At 36.3% G+C, this 16,341-nt stretch overlaps 1 protein-coding gene across 11 annotated transcripts in view; it reads left to right on the plus strand.

Moving 5' to 3' along the window:
- LOC107772467 (anaphase-promoting complex subunit 1-like) overlaps nucleotides 1-14,674 on the plus strand; it is a 44,387-nt gene extending 29,713 nt beyond the window's left edge. For 2 of the 11 annotated variants that reach the window (XM_075248715.1, XM_075248720.1), the window contains 12 exons: nucleotides 6,408-6,484; nucleotides 6,553-6,666; nucleotides 6,742-6,843; nucleotides 7,213-7,353; nucleotides 8,295-8,343; nucleotides 8,494-8,672; nucleotides 8,778-8,841; nucleotides 8,931-9,067; nucleotides 9,148-9,296; nucleotides 10,451-10,529; nucleotides 10,807-10,905; nucleotides 13,588-14,674. In XM_075248715.1, coding sequence (XP_075104816.1) covers nucleotides 6,408-6,484; nucleotides 6,553-6,666; nucleotides 6,742-6,843; nucleotides 7,213-7,353; nucleotides 8,295-8,343; nucleotides 8,494-8,672; nucleotides 8,778-8,841; nucleotides 8,931-9,067; nucleotides 9,148-9,296; nucleotides 10,451-10,529; nucleotides 10,807-10,905; nucleotides 13,588-13,968 — 1,571 coding nt within the window. In that variant the 3' untranslated portion in view covers nucleotides 13,969-14,674. Of the gene's footprint in view, nucleotides 1-6,407; nucleotides 6,485-6,552; nucleotides 6,667-6,741; nucleotides 6,844-7,212; nucleotides 7,354-8,294; nucleotides 8,344-8,493; nucleotides 8,673-8,777; nucleotides 8,842-8,930; nucleotides 9,068-9,147; nucleotides 9,297-10,450; nucleotides 10,530-10,806; nucleotides 10,906-11,408; nucleotides 11,589-13,587 lie in introns of those variants that run through there. The other 9 variants (XR_012707089.1, XM_075248716.1, XM_075248719.1 and 6 more) reach the window with 9 other exon arrangements.
- Nucleotides 14,675-16,341: the final 1,667 nt, after the last annotated feature.

Genomic DNA, 16,341 nt, shown 5'->3' on the forward strand with positions numbered 1-16,341 from the left:
CTTTCTTCCAATTAGAATGGATCTTATTTTCTCTCTTGGGAAGTGCGCTAATAAATATTCTCTTTCATCCCTCTTCTTCCGACTAGATTGTCCGGCAAGAATTCCATCCTTTTCTTCCGATTAATTGTTATAATTCTCTTCAATTCTTCTCTTCTCTTATTTCTCTCTACTGTTTATTTTCAGATTCAAATCTGTCTGTTTAGGTGGGCCCTATTCTTTCTTATCCCTGTTACCATTGTTCATCCTTCATAACAACGTTCTATTTCTTCCATTACTTTGTGTGTTGTTAGCTTTGAAGACGGTCACTGAGTAACTTAAGCCTAGTATATGGCAGCGAGAAAGGTGATTGTCCTAGAAACTAACAAAATGACATGGGGAGGAATTCTTTCTTTCTAGCTGGTAACAAGTCCTTCGAAATACTGGATGTATTTAGTTCTGGAGCTTTGCAAATATCTCAAATTGGCATCGACGGAGAATGGTAAAACCTGCAGAATGGGAGTTTAGTAGTCAATTATATTCATATTTATATACCTGAACTTTAACGTATATGGAAGATACGTCAGAGTCGTTTCTTATAAGGGGAGGAAAAAATCTATTAATATCATCCCAGAAATAGGAGAAAATCTTGGTTGGGATGATTATGCAGAAAAGATCCTTAGATTCATCGAAAAAGGGGGAATCAACAATGATCAGAGTAACAATAAGATACAAAGCAAAAGAAAGTTTGCTCGAGTTGCACATATTAAGGGATGACCCAAAGATGATGTGATAGCAATAGAAAAAGAAGGTGCTGAAGGAAATCAATTCATAATAGGCAAAAGGTCGATCAAGTCAAGGGTGGAATATCTGCATAGTTGTTTAATTGGCTATTTACCGTGACAATACAGTTCTGACTTCCGGTAGATATGAAGTCTAAGGATGGGTTCGTAGAAAGTGGCAAATTCGCGCTGGAGTCTTTGAAGGAGCTAAATGGAGGTCTTTTCTTATTTGAGTTTCCTTCAAGATTCTGAGACGAAAAGGTGATAGATGGGAAATTGGTTCTTTAAGAATTTAGAATTGAGGTTGGAGTTGTCATCTAGAAAAAATCCGACCTAATCTTGTGTGGGTCAGATTGGTGGGATTCCCTATTTGCTTGTGGTCGGAGAGTTTATTCAAGAAAATTGGAGATCGACTTGGAGGGTATCTGGAAGATGATGATGATAGTAAATTCAGAACACATATAAAATGGGTAAGAATTTGTGTTCGATTCTCTAGAAATAAATTTTCGGCAAATTGGAAATTCAAAGTGGAAGATCTTACTTTCACGGTTCTGGTGTGGGTGAAATCCACAGTTTGGGTGGAGACAAGTGACATGAAAATTGAAGAGGTTTGCCAGGATTAGTGACGCAACAGTTCATCGAATAAAGAGAGACGACAGAGCAGATTCCCAGGAACATGGGCTGTTTTAGGGGGGCGGAAGGGTGTTCACCCGAACCCCCTTCGCCGAAAAATTATATTGTATATATAAGGCAAAATCTGTTTTTTACCTGTATATATTATGTTTTGAATCCCCTTGACCCAACCCAAAAGCAATAGCTTAGTGGTCAAGGGGGTTCAAAACTTTTGTAAGGTCATTGGTTCTATTCCCACTAGCTACAACCTTTTTAACTTTTTCTTTTTTGAACCGCCTTTGTGATAATCCTACCTCCGCCGCTGCCCAGGAAGGTGGACTTCGAAATTAGAGACGCGTGCGGAATGTGTGCATAGCATTAATTATAAGTTGAATATTAAAGTGAACTTTAAAAGGCCTCGGGTTATAGGTAATGAAGTGGAGAGATTTGGGACGGCTGCTAATGCGTATAAAAAAGGCTCAAAAGCCAAGTGACATCAGTGTGGACAATAAAAAAAGATAATATGCCCAGTCCTTATAATTAGGTTGACCCAAGTTCTGCCCTTCATTATAATCATAGTTATGAATATCGAGATAAGAGGCTGTTGAGAAATTCCATCTTCAAAAATGTTGAGAATAAAGAATCAAAAATTTGGAGAATGGGCATTATAGAGATAAAGAAGCAGAGAAAATGGAGGAAGAGAATTTAGGTCAATCAATTAGCGAACAATCAGAGGACGACATGATTACTGAAGCTGATTATGTGGAAATTACGAGAACAGAGCTAATCGAAGTTGATGATGATGGCGAATTATAAGAATACTATGATGATTCAACGGATAATGGTAAAGAGGACCTGATATCTGAATATGAAGTAGATGCTCATGTGGCTATTTTAATGCTTTTGTGGTATGAAGAAGTTGTGCAGAAAGTAGCAAGTTTTAACACAAGGAATTAAGAGAGAGAAAATGCACCCAGACACATATATCGAGGAAGGAAAAGAACTCTTTTTCGGTAGTTTCTTAGTGCTTTTTCAGTATCTTTCTTGTTACAAATTTAATGGGGAGAACAAAATTTATTTTGCAGTTGGATTCTAAGTCATATAATTTCACAAGAGTTAAATCAAGAACTGAAGTATGGTTTGATTAGGTGGAGCGAAGTCGGAACTTGACGCGCATAACCACGTTCAACAGGAAAACTGTGGAATGGATATGCTTTGTATTACAAGAAGCTTCAAGAGACACTGAGAGGCTGATGAGAAAATGGAAGCTAAAGGAGCAGCAGTCACTTTTTTTTTCTGTGCAAGGAAAAACAATAATTTTGGCAGATTCATAAGCAGTGTAACAGTACAAGGAGTTAATAGATCTGTCATTATTATTCCAGAAATTACATTCAATGCTGGATGGAGGGATGTTGCATTTAAGATTGATAAATTCATTAAAGAAAATACTGGGCCATTTATTACAAACATTCTAGGAAAATCAGATCCCAAAATCCATACACAGCCTTTGTCAGAGCTAGGAAATGGAAAATTAGGGTTTCAAATTAAGCCATGATCAACACAAGCAACAACAAAATTATCATAGATGGAGGAGAGGCAAATGCTGAAAGTGGGCTTCTCGGAAGATGTCTGCTAGGTCATATTAATAAAGAAGTGAAGGAAAAACCAACTTTGTATGACATCCGAAGATAGTCTGTGAGCTCTTGAAAAAGCACATTTGGAGGAACATATACGAAATGGGGTACAACCTCTTTCTTTTTGAATTCCCAACAAAATATATGGCGGAACATGTACTATAAGGAGAGTGGTGGTGGAAGTGAATAAAATTCCATATGGAATGGTGGTCCCTGGTGGCCGGATACTGCTCTAACAGTCAGCGAAAGGATAGAGAAAATCTTCAAAGTCATTGGAGATCACTGTGGAGGATGGCGGAAACAGAGGAGGAAACTTCTATGAGAAATCATCTAAAACAGGCAAGATTAAAGATTAAAGGAGATGGGAGAAAAGTTCCGAAATAAGTGGTGATTGAAGACAAATGTTTAACCTTCATCCTATTTGTTGCGAATCGCCAATCATCGTATTTATCGGAGAAGATGAACAGAAACTTATGGAGAACCGCTGGGTAAATGAGAGCTACGAGGAGGTGGGTAGTCCTGATAGCTTTACTATAAAGAATGGGGCACACGTGGTCTCTAATAAATGCAAGCGGAAAGATAAAATTGCATAGGTTGAAAGGGAGCGTACACGTGACAAACAACCGTGAGCTAAATTCATTGAAGGAATGGAGATTGGGCTAGGTATTACAAGCAAAACTAACAATAAGGGCAGGTCCTTCGGCCCAAACTTATTTAATGAGGCCCAAGTCTTTAAACAAAACAAAGTCTACTTAAATATGGAGAACAAATTTAACCCAACAGCTTATGAATTTGGGGTCAATATGCTGAAGTCCCAGAACTAAGATGAAAAAGCTACAGAGTTATGGAAAACCACATACAAGAATAAGAACCAAAATTTTAGGATTGAAAAGAGATGATAATACATGAGGAAGCTGATGACTATGAAGATGCCATGACTAACATCGAAAGGGAAAGGGTACAATTGGAGAATTGAGTGGTCACAAGAGACATGCAAATGATTGAAACAATAGGGACACATATTGGGCCTATATAGGAAGCCGCACCGTTGCAAATACAGTCGATAGAGGGGGAGATAGAGGGTGAACTGAACGCATCCTTATGGGTACACCAAAATGTAATCAAACTCAGCAAACAATTTGAGCTGGATTTCCAAGGATGTGAAAAGGAGGCAATGGCTATGTTTATGAAAATTGACAAAAGAAGGCATGTGAAGAGAGTGAAAATTGCAAAATCATCAGTTGCTGCTATCCCAGAAAGAAGGGCTTGCAAGAATTAAAAAGCTTGGTTTTTGGTATGAAGTTCAAAGCAATGGGACCGGGAATAAGGGAAAATGAGAAATAGCTGTGGTGTATGAAGGTATTAAAAAGGGACAAGGCAGACCTAAAATCATATGGAAAGAAGTTGTCTCGAAACACCTACATGGATCAATGTAGACTTAGTTAAAGATCGAACACAATGAAAAAAAAGATTCATTTGGCGATATCTACTAGTGGGGAATAGCAAAGGTGGATCCAGAATTTTAAGCTTATGGGTTCTTATAACAATCTCAAGTTAATCTACATGATAACTGGACCAACGAACTGGGTTTCACGCTAAATATTCTTATACTTTTAATGAATTTTTTAGTGCAAATACAGGGTCTATGCAAAAGTTACTGGGTTCACGGGAACCCGTAACCTTTGCTCTAGATCCGCCCCTGGGGAATAGGATTTAGTCTTGTTAAAGAACCTCTAATAATATGTTTATTATTATTATTAATGATTACTACTTTCTTTATTAGAAATATATATATATATATATATATATAGGGTTTTACTGTTGTAGTAGGTTAGGTGGGGGTTTTCTGACTTTTCGTCATAAAATCAAATAATAATTCCTTCTCTTTTCCTGGTCCTTTTGTCCATGGCGAAACCATCCCTCCCCTCCTTTCTCTCTCTCGTTATCTCTTTAAGTTCAGCAAAAAATTAAAGTGTTGTCATTGCTAAAGATTTCACCCATAGTTTGTGTTTCCGCTGATTAATTTCTAGGTTCGATTTTGAAGAAGATAATGCAGGGGTAAAACATTAGATCCAACGATTAAACCCATTTCCTATGGGGACTACCCAATAAACCCAATTCTAAAAAGTACTTTTGCTGTAGTTCTGATCAACGGCGGCAATGTTGCCGATTTTTCAGTCACTGAGAAGGGGCAAGAAGAAGGATTGCATCTCAAAAAACAATGTCTGTTTTTAAGTTATGTCAAATTATTTATGCTTTGAGTATGAAAATTTGAAATTTAATGGTTGGATCCAATGGAGCAAAACAACAATTGACAATGAATTAATAGAGTTCAATTTGAGAAGAACAAAAATATAAAAAGAAGGGGGGGGGGGGGTGTGGATTTGGATAGATTTTTCGTAGAAAGGCAAAAAAGCCCTCACATTAACACATTATTGATATGCTGTTAGGGATTAAGGCAAAACAAATATGTATACAATGCTAACCTACTACAACCATGTAGTAGGTTAGTAAAACCCACACATACATACATATATATATATATATATATATATATATATATATATATATATATATATATATATATAATTTATTCTCATTTTTATTTTTATTTGGTATGATAACGTGAGTTGAGCTTAAATGGAGAAGTGAGGATTCATATAGCCGATGCCAAATGTTTTTGGGACTGAGGCATAACTAATGTTGTTCGACCAAATATTGTCCAAACATCTACTTCGACACTGAATTAGAGCAGGTGGAGACATGAATATTCTGGAAAGTGGGAGTATATATTTTTGTAGTAGCGTGGATCTTTCAGAAGTTAGTTGATATGGACAGAAGCTCTTTTGCAATGCGATAGTGTTTCAAAAGCACATCAATTGAGAGGGATGGACAGCTAATGCAAAATGTGGGCTTCGTTCATTTGGTCAGCTGCGAAGGAGACTATTTAACAACTCAAAGTGTTTACTTCTGTCTCTGGCTTCCTGTTTAGTTGCCTTTGGCACTAAGCTCAGAAGGTTCATCAGTAATCTACAACTCATTTAACAGATGGAGACGGGAATAGGTTACGAAGTATGAGGTTTCTTGGGTGCTAGATTTTCTTGGACATGCTGAATGCTGGCAGAGAACTAACCAATTATTGTTTCAAGTTTGACACCAGCTCTTCATTTATAGTGAATTTCTGTTGGCAGTCTTGATATCAAAATATGCTAAATTCATACCATGTGAAATGGATCAGATTCTGAGCGAAGTCTTAGATTCTTATTCGTCTTTTAGAGTGTATTTTATGCTTACTACACTAATCTACTTCTAGGCCTGAGGTGAATCGCATTTGATTCATCATTACATCTGCCCGATGTTGTACTTTCGGTTATCCCTGATTTGCAAGCTATAATTCTGGCAGGGTTAAGATATGCTGGTACTAGAGATGACAACTTACAAGAGCTGCTCTACAAATATGCTCTATACTTCCTTAACGAGGTCTGTCTTTCACCTTAATGTGCTGATTCATATTTATTATGCTGTGACAAGTTTACTTCTAATTGCAGATTAAACCTGTATCTGTCACAACTGGACGTGGATTGCCAAAAGGACTGTCTAGATATATTGATCGTGGTTCATTGGAGACATGTCTTCACCTAATTGTTCTCTCTCTTTGTGTGGTTGGTATATAGTTGCGCAAGTGCAAATTGGTTAATTGTAGGGGTAGGCTTCATTCAGAATTCCTACTTGTGCAGGTTATGGCGGGGTCTGGACACCTACAAACATTCAAATTGTTGAAATATTTGCGTGGTCGAAATTCTGCTGATGGGCACTTGAGCTTCGGTAATCAGATGGCTGTAAGTGTATTGTCATTTTACAACGAGTTCTTGAATCACCTGTTTCTGGCACTGGTTGCTACCCAATTTCCACGAGAGATCAGAGGAATGTCTATGATCAACCAACAAATACTGTGGATTACTCATCACCTTGAAAAGAAAAGGATCGCCATAAACTATTTTCTTTCAACAACCAATAAATAATTGCTTGGACATGTTCATTTTAGATTCAAAGCATCTGATAGTATGACCTTACTCGTTAGTGAAATTAATTCTTCCGTCTACACTCATTCAAATTATTTGCATTAAGATGCAGAAATTATTGTAGATTCAAATAGCAGTTTCTTTTATGACCATCTTTTTCATGCATTGATCTGAAAAATGTTTCAGGTAAGCTTAGCTACTGGTTTCTTGTTTCTTGGGGGTGGAATGCAGACTTTTTCGACTAGCAAAAGTTCTATTGCTGCTTTGCTAATAACACTATATCCGCGATTGCCGACTGGACCTAATGACAATCGGTGCCACCTTCAGGTAAATGAATGCAGAAGTGACTTAGTAGATTTTAGGAACTTATAAATCAGGCTTGGTGTACCAACACTACAAAATGGAATCTATTGCTACTGCCTGTGCTTTGTCCATCCAAATTTTGCTTTCACTAACCAGAAAAATTGAGACAAGTTCCATTCAATGTGGTGTTCACAATAGTTGTTTTTTATTTAAAAAAAGATAAAAGAAAAGCGTAAATGGGGTATTTCCTATTAAGACATGTGAAAAGAACTTAAAGATTTTTAAGTTAAACATTGTGTAATCGAGTGCATCTGAGACCTTTTGTTTGCCGATAGTCGAGTAGATACAGGGAACACTGGAGGTCCCGTAACATTGGAAGTAGACAACATTTCTCATTGGATTTCTGTAGATCCACCAATTGTAGGACTACCTATTAAGAAAGTTGTAATTTTTATAGAGAATGGGCAGTTGAAATGAGAGAGACGACCATGGTCGCTGCAAAAGCTATTTTAATGAGGTAAAAAATCAAACTGGTATTACCTGTGTTTGACCATTGCCTGATAAAAAGACCTTGACGTCTTTTAGTGGAACAAACGACTTATTAGGATATGTAAACTTTGTTCTGAAGAGTGCATATGAATGCACCTGCTGTTGAAGGAGTCTCTGACATAGTCAGCTGTAATGTGATACAAAGGAGAAGGTATATGTAGCTATCCACTAATACATGTGAGTTAAGATCTGTTTACAGGTGGTGAGTTCAGATATGAAAAGTCCCACGGAACATCTAGACATTGGCAATACTTGCACATGGTATTGAGCTGAAAGTTAGTGTTGCATGATATGATATATTGTCTCTTATTTGAAGCTGAATTGTCTCAAAACTCTCATTTGTGGATTTCATTGATACTAGTCATGCAGAAATTGAAATTATTCAACATATTGGTTTCCCTTTTTCAAATTGACAGGTTATTGACTATTTCCTTTCCCCCCTGTGTGGAGTATCTCTTTGCAAGTGTATTACTCTTTCTTCTTCGATCTCAATTGATGTCTTCTATTTTGGTTAATAATCTAAGTAAACATCATATACTGTCATTGTTTATGCTTCTTTCCGTTCCTTTGCCTGTGATTTGTTTTTTTGTACTTTAAAATTCAAGTTTGCATCAGTACAGGCTTTTCGGCATTTGTATGTTCTTGCGGCAGAAGCTCGTTGGGTTCAGACAGTTGATGTGGACACTGGTTTACCTGTCTATTGTCCTTTAGAAGTTACTGTTCGAGAGACAGAACACTATGCAGAAACAAGTTTTTATGAGGTCACCCCATGTATTCTTCCAGAACGTGCTGTTGTAAGTTCTGATCTTCTCTACAAGCAAAGTTATGCTGTAATTTTAAGATTACCATATACGTGAAACTTTAGGTCCAAACCACGTTTTTGCCTTTTTGCATTATAGTTAAAGGCTGTTCATGTCTGCGGTCCTCGATACTGGCCTCAAGTCATCAACCACATCCCTGAGGGTAAATTTGATATTGCTTTTGGCTTCTTGTAGTTGGACATTGAGGTTATTTACTTATTTTGTTCAATATTATCTGCAACTCTTTTTCAGAAAAATCATGGAGCTCAGGGGACAAGAATGACGCGCTTAGTTCTGGTGTCCTCTATGTCAAGAGAAAAGTCGGAGCATGTTCCTATGTGGATGATCCTGCGGGGTGTCAGTCACTGCTGTCACGAGCAATGCACAAGGTTAGTTCTCATTTATATCAATTTAACTCTTCTTTGTCTAGTTTACGTGTTAAATCAAATTTTGTTTGCTTTTAACACAGGTGTTTGGTTTGACACGTTTAAGAGCTTCTGCCACCAGTAGAGATTGTCGAGATGGCGACATGGTAGATCAGTTGATCAGTACTTTCTCGTCTAACCCAAGCTTAATTTCGTTTGCCCAACTCTGCTGTGACCCTAACTGGAATAGCAGGCAAGTGCCCGTCTATTAATTGCTCATTCTCAAGTCAATACACTAGCTATTACTGATTTCCTGACTCAATGTTGCAAAGTGTCACACATGTCCAACTTGCAAACCAGTGTGTGAAAGGATCTTTTATTGAGTCCTTTTGTAAACACATCAGCTAGTTGTTTCTATGATGACACCTGAAACAAAGAGCCAGTTTGGATTGGCTTATTTTAAGTGCTTTTAAGCCAAAATAGCTTTTAAGCTATTTTGTAGTGTTTGGATAAAGTAAAAAAGTGCTTTTAACCGCTTGTTTTTAAGCTAAAATGACAAAAAAGAAGAAGCCAAAAGCTAGAATTCCTAACTTATGGCTTATACTTAAAAGTCACTTAAAATAAGCCCATCCAAACGGGCTCAAAGTCAAGATACCACTTATAATCATTTCTCTGATGAAGTGTTGTCGATCAATTACAGCATGTTTCGTTTGTCATGTTGAACGGCCTTGTTATCACAATACAAGGAAAGTTTCCCTTTTTTAGACAATCTCAATTCCTCTAGTAGCTTTTGTAGTCACAAAAGTTCACAAACACCTTGGGCCATAGATCTATATTCTGCCGCCTCCACTTGATCAAGCAACAATACTTTGCTTCTTGCTTCTCCAAGTAACTAAGTTCCCTCTTATGAGCGTACATTAACCGGATGTAGATCTTATGTCATCTAGAAATCCAGCCCAATCCGCATCTGTATGGGCTTCTACCTGGAGGTGGCCATGTTTGGAGAAAAGGAGACCTTTGCATTTAGCAGACTTCAGATACCCCAAAATGCGAAGACCAACTTGCATACGAGAATCCCGGGAATCATGCATGAACTGACTCATCAAGCTGATTAAATAAAGCTATATCTGCTCCAATTAAGAAGGGACTATTTACAAGGAAGTTATCTACCAAGTAATTCATTACAAGGAACCAACTAAATAATATAACAAGATTGCATGAATGAATAGCCTTGATTATGTGAATGCAGCAAGATTTTGTGAAGTCCTATCAAACTTGATTGCACAGATAATGAACGATTAGCCTTCAAGATGTGAATGTAGCAAGATTGTCTGAAGTCCTGCTGATAATCTTGTCTTCTGATTGGAATCACGAGTTGATAGTAAAGTCTGTATTGCATGTTTGCAGATCTGACATTGACTTCCAGGAATTTTGCTTACAAGTTTTATTTGAGTGTGTAAGCAAGGACAGGGCAGCACTATTACAGGTGATGCTTCATCTTGCAAATGTTCGTTCACCTTGATACTTAAACAGCGAATTCTTAAATGGTGGAAAGTGCATGCTATGTAAGGAGCCATGCAGTTGTGTAGTTACCACAGAAAAAACTTACATTTGAATTGAACTTCTGCTAGCCTTTTCAGAAAAAATGTTATCTACTCAATATTAGAAGTAGATTCTCATGAAGGTTTTGTTACTTGTTCTCCTTGTTCAGAAGCTTGTGTTATTATTAGGAGGTAGTTTTTTAACATTTGGAAACACTGCAGGTTTATCTGTCATTATACACAACTATTGGTTCCATGGTCGATCAGATTACTAGTAGATCCAGCAATTTACAAGACACACTGTTCATCTCAAGTTTGAAGGTATCTGTTGTTTGCTTTGTACCTGAATAGCTGGTTCAACCTATGAATTTTCTTAAAAGTGTCTTGTTTCAGACTCAAATTTCCATTTTAACTACGTGCTTAGTGCTTGGGCATGCTATCTTTGTATTATTTTGCATTTAGATCATTCTAAATTCTCTTTGGAAGAAGTGAAGGGTTTCCTTTTCTTACCTGAATGTGATCTAGTTTTAGACTCATATTTGGACTATCTGTTTAGTGCTTTGGTGCATGTTTTTTTTGTATACCTGGCTACCGTAGAGTGTAAAACCATACCAAATGCTCTTTGAAACAAGTGATGGGAAGTCTCCATAACACAAATCAAATAGGAGGTTGGTGTAACTTTTAAACTAGAGGTTAGTGTACGTGATATTGCTGAAGTTGAGGGGAGCTAGCTATGGTTTACTTAAAAGTTAGTCTGATTGGTATTAGAAAGATTTATTTATCTATCATCAACTTAATGCATGAGCCAACTCTTTTTCCATTAGCTAAGTACTGAAACTATGGGGCTGAGTGTTGGCCAGTCAAGATCGCTCATGTCCAGAAAATGAAGGTAGCAGAGATGAGGATGTTGAGATGAATGTGCGGGCACACCAGGTTAGATAGGATCAGAAATGAGATTATTCGTGACAAGGTGGGTATGGCCCCTATTGAGGACAAGATGCGGGAAGCGCGGCTTAGGTGGTTTGGTCACGTGAGGAGGAGGAGCACAGACGCCCCAGTGAGGAGGTGTGAGAGGTCGACATTGGAGGGCCTACGGAGAGGTAGAGGTAGGCCAAAGAAGAGGTGGGGAGAGGTGATTAGGCAAGATATGGCGCAACTTCAGCTGACCGAGGACATGACCCTTGATAGGAAGGTATGAAGGTCGATGATTAGGGTAGTAGAGTAGGTAGTCTAGAGTGCTCATAACAGTAGTATTGGCATACAGTCTCACTTTCTGTTGGTAATAGGTTTTTATGACTAACCGTTGTTTTCTTTCATTGTTGATCACCTTACTATCTTGTTTTTATTCTGCTTTTATATAGCTTTTTGGTACTGTCCCTCTTGTCTATAGATGAAAAGAAATTACATAAAGATTTCTAAAGGAGCTAAAAAATATAGCCGGTTTGAGGATCCACGGAAAAAAAATGTCTTTTTTAATTTGGAAAATTACAAAGGATCATTTTGTTGTATTTTACGTAATTCTACTAAGGAAAGAATATATAAGTAGAATATTACTCGATTTAAATTTCTAAATAGTAGGAACTTCTACCTAAAGGAAAGAATTAATAACCAAAATTTTAGTTGATTTTAACATCCTAAATATTAGGAAAAATAATTAAATTACGAATTTGTACAATGTAAAATCTATTTTCAAAGGGTAAAAAAGGCGAACGACATTTCGCTAAGGGTTTTCGTGCTTTTAATATAGTATAGATACTTATCTAACATAAGAAAGTCCAAAAGACAAATGATTTTATTTTTGGAAAGTTTATATCCTACCCTTGGTCGATGAGTATCAATGTATCTTATTGGGTGTTCATGGTTCGGTTTGGATTGGTTTTTCCCTAAAAAGAAACCAAACCAAGTAAGTCGGTATTTCAAATATTAGAACCAAACCAAACCAATTAAGTCGGTTTTTTCTCGATTTGGTTTATGTCGGTTTTTCGGTTATTTGTCGGTTTTTTCTTAAATATAAGACATACACTACCAAACACACATTTCGGCGACCACATTTTCAACGTAATACTATCAAATCAATTGCCCTTTGAGAAATCTATTATTTACCAAGCTATATTGATGATAATTGAATCAAATAGTGATGAATAATTTAAGGACTCAATTAAAAATATATTATTTTTAACATGAAATAGATTCTTACACTTAACAAAAGAAAACTACCAATTAAACTAGAATGTAACGGTAAAGAACTGTACTAAAAGTGCAAACGATTAATATTTACTATAAAATTTTAAAACTTTGTATAAAAGTATACATATATATAGGTGTAATAATAAATTTAAAATAGCTACTCCTATATTTAGTTTGGTTCGTTTTTTTTAATTAAAACCAAAATCAAGCCAAATTTGATCGGTTTTTAAATTTCAAAGCCAAAACCAAACCAAACCAAAAAGTATCGTTTTTTTTGGTCGGTTTGGTTTGGTTTTCGGTTTGGTTCGGGTTTTCGGATTTTTATGAACACCCCTTCTTAACATATCTAACACCGTTACAGACCTAATACTCTTGAAATACTATGTCATCTTTATGAAATAAATCTTCTTTAGATATCTAACATAAGTCAATAAGAGGATTTTATTGTGGCAAGTACAGATTTTATTCTTTGTAAACCTTGGACAATCAATATGTCATCTAATTAATATTTAGTAAAAATTATGTGCTTTACGTTAAAGTTTCCTTATATTAAGGAACAAACACTTAACAGTGAATTAGGTCACAGATCTATTTGGAAATGCTCGTTGCTCTTAACGTTGTGCTGTCTGTGTTGATTTACTGGCTGTATGTGTGCTTGACAGAAGCTGATCAATAGGGAAAATAATTTTTCTCTACGCCTATCCCACTAAGCTGCATATGACTAGTTTCAAGTAGTTTTATTTCTGCAATTACCTTTAATTGTTGTGCTTGATATCCATCTTTAATTGATTACCGTATTCCATTCTTGGTGTATAGATAGCACTGGCTTACAGTAATGGTTTGCTAAGTAAAAGATCAACAAGTTCAAAGGAAGGGATAGTGCAATCAACTTTTCTTGGTTCAGTGCAGAAGCGTGTAGATGAGATTCTTAATTCATCTCTTGAATTCCCAAAGGACTTCTCTACGTACATGAAATCTGGAAAATGGCCAACTGAAGATTCTGAGAGAAGGGTTTCATCAACTCTTCTTTCTTGGTATGTACGATGGTACAATGTGGCATCACCATTCGAAGTTAAAAGAGCTTTGGATAAAATCAAGGCAATTAACACATCCTCTTCGGTCCCTCTTTTACATTTGGTGTTCCCGACGACTGATGTTACTGCCCTCAGTGAGATAGCAGGGTTTTGCTCCCGTTGATGAGCTTAAGATATACTCGCTAAATTTTGTTGTTGTTGTAAGTCTATCTATTTTTTATTAATAATGTTAATATGGAGATAGGAGAGAATGGTTAAGATTATTCTTGTAGAATATACTGACTACTATGTTATAATTTATAGTCCTAATAACTAGAAGGATATTCATTTCCATGTAGCTCAAAAGTCGTATATCAGTGCTCGTGAAATATAGACGAAGGGTCATACAGGTGAACTCAGCTGAAGTTTGAAGAAAATCAATTGCACCGTTACAATCCAATAGTCAATCAGAGCTTCAATTTGAAAATATGACAAAGCCTACTGTGAAACCCGAGAACTGAGATCGGATGAAGCCAGCATCTTCCGGAGTTGCCGTCTCAGATAGCACATTTTGACCAGTGAAGAAAAAGAGAATTGAAGAATAAGAGCGAGATCAGTAGTGAAGAAATAGAACATTGAAAAGAGTAAAAAAAGAAACTAGATTCACCTTCTTCTAATCCTTTTTATTTTTTTTGGGAAGTGAATGAATTTCGGAAGTTCTCGCTGGGCGTTTCACAATTCAGTGAAAGTGTTCGTTTTTTTCCTTCTCTCCTGGTGTTGCTAATCATCTTCGAAAGTTATTGAGATATAATCCTATTCGTGTTTGATTTTGCCTCATGTAAATGCATGGATATCATTTTAATACATTGAAGTTAATTTGTTTGAGCTGATACTCAATTGCTTTGTTTGATTTCTACTCATATGTCCCTCTAAATATTATTTTTGCAGTTCAATTCACCCAATAGGGATTTAGAACATAAAAAATGTTAAAGTTTCATTACCTTATATTTCTTCATTATTGAGAATTGTAGCAATGATGGTGCAATTTTTTTCTTTTATATGTATATAAGCATAAGCATTTTTATGATCATTTTATTTCAATTTAGGAAGCAAATTGTACTGATTGGTGTTATTTTGCACTCTGAGTTCCGTTCGATTTGATATAATTTTCAGTTTTTCACCGCTTCTGTTTGATAGTCAATTGAGCTTCTCTGCAATTATTTTCTTACTAGATGGATTTTTGATTTATACATCACAAAGAAACTTTGTTTGTCCTATGTTCACATTCAATCATGCTTAAAATTTGAGACTTTCTTTTTTCTCTTTGGCTTGTTCTCATTTGTCTTGATTAATTTCTTTGACTTGGTTTTATTTGATTACTAGGCCAAATGTGATCATGGAACCCCATGAAAAACCTAAGCTTGACTAAGCTTCTTCGAGATCCCGGATCTTGGCCTGCCGTCGCGGTCCGCATGGGACATACCCGTTTGGCCGTGATCGTGGCATTGATTTTATGAACTTTCATAAAATGCTATGAGGTGGTTCATCTTCATGTCTAACCTGGTTCTTTCAAAAATAGTGGATCTAAAATCTGATCAACTCTTTAATTTGTATTGGAGTAATTGGGAAGCACAATTTACTAGATGATCTTTTAGTAAACTTTTCACATTTACTAATTTCATTCGGTTTTCGTTTTCAAGATATGTGGGAGGGAAAGAGATTATTAAATATAGATCACAATTTGTTAAGTATAAAGCCTATTCTTCCAATAAATCCAAGTCTGTTACTTAATTTTGAATTAAAAATATAAGTAGATCACATTATTTGAAAACGAAAGGCAAACTCAGTGTAAGGCTTAAGCATAAAAACTTGTAAAAAAGTATAATAATATCTACGCCTCAATCCCAGCAATGGATCAGTCGGCTGTAGAATTCTCACTTCCTCGTTTAAGCTCAACTCATACCATCATATAATAAACAAAACATAAAAGAAATAACTATAGTACATGCTAGACTGCCAGTTCATAAAGTTCGCGTTGTGTTCCTCCTAGCATATTTTTCTAGTTATATTCAAATTATAAAATGTTATGATCTGGTTCATCATTTATTTCCATATGTGTCTTCCGTAATATGGATATGAAATTTTGTGAACTCTTTTATTTTAGTTGAAGTAATTGAAAAACACAATTTACTACATGACTGTAACGACCCGGCCGGTCGTTTCATGAGTTACCGCTCCGTTTCCCCCATTTCTACTTTTTTATGTGTTGTTCAGATACATTTCATCGTATCGTGTTGGTTGGTTCGGGTTTGAAGTAGTTTTGGAGTGTTATGAGACACTTCGTCTCTTATTTGGAAACTTTAGTTGGAAAAGTCAACCCGAAAGTTGGCTTGTGAGTAAATGATCTCGGAATTTGATTTTTATGATTCGGATAGCTTCGCTAGATGATTTGGGACTTAGGAGTATGATCGGAATGTAATTTGGAGGCCAGTGGTAGATTTAAGCTTGAATTGGTGAAATTGAAATTTTGGCGTTTTCCGGTTGGTAGTGAAATCTT

The sequence above is a fragment of the Nicotiana tabacum genome, unplaced genomic scaffold, assembly GCF_000715075.1.
Source record: "Nicotiana tabacum cultivar K326 unplaced genomic scaffold, ASM71507v2 Un00029, whole genome shotgun sequence".
Lineage (NCBI taxonomy): Eukaryota > Viridiplantae > Streptophyta > Magnoliopsida > Solanales > Solanaceae > Nicotiana > Nicotiana tabacum.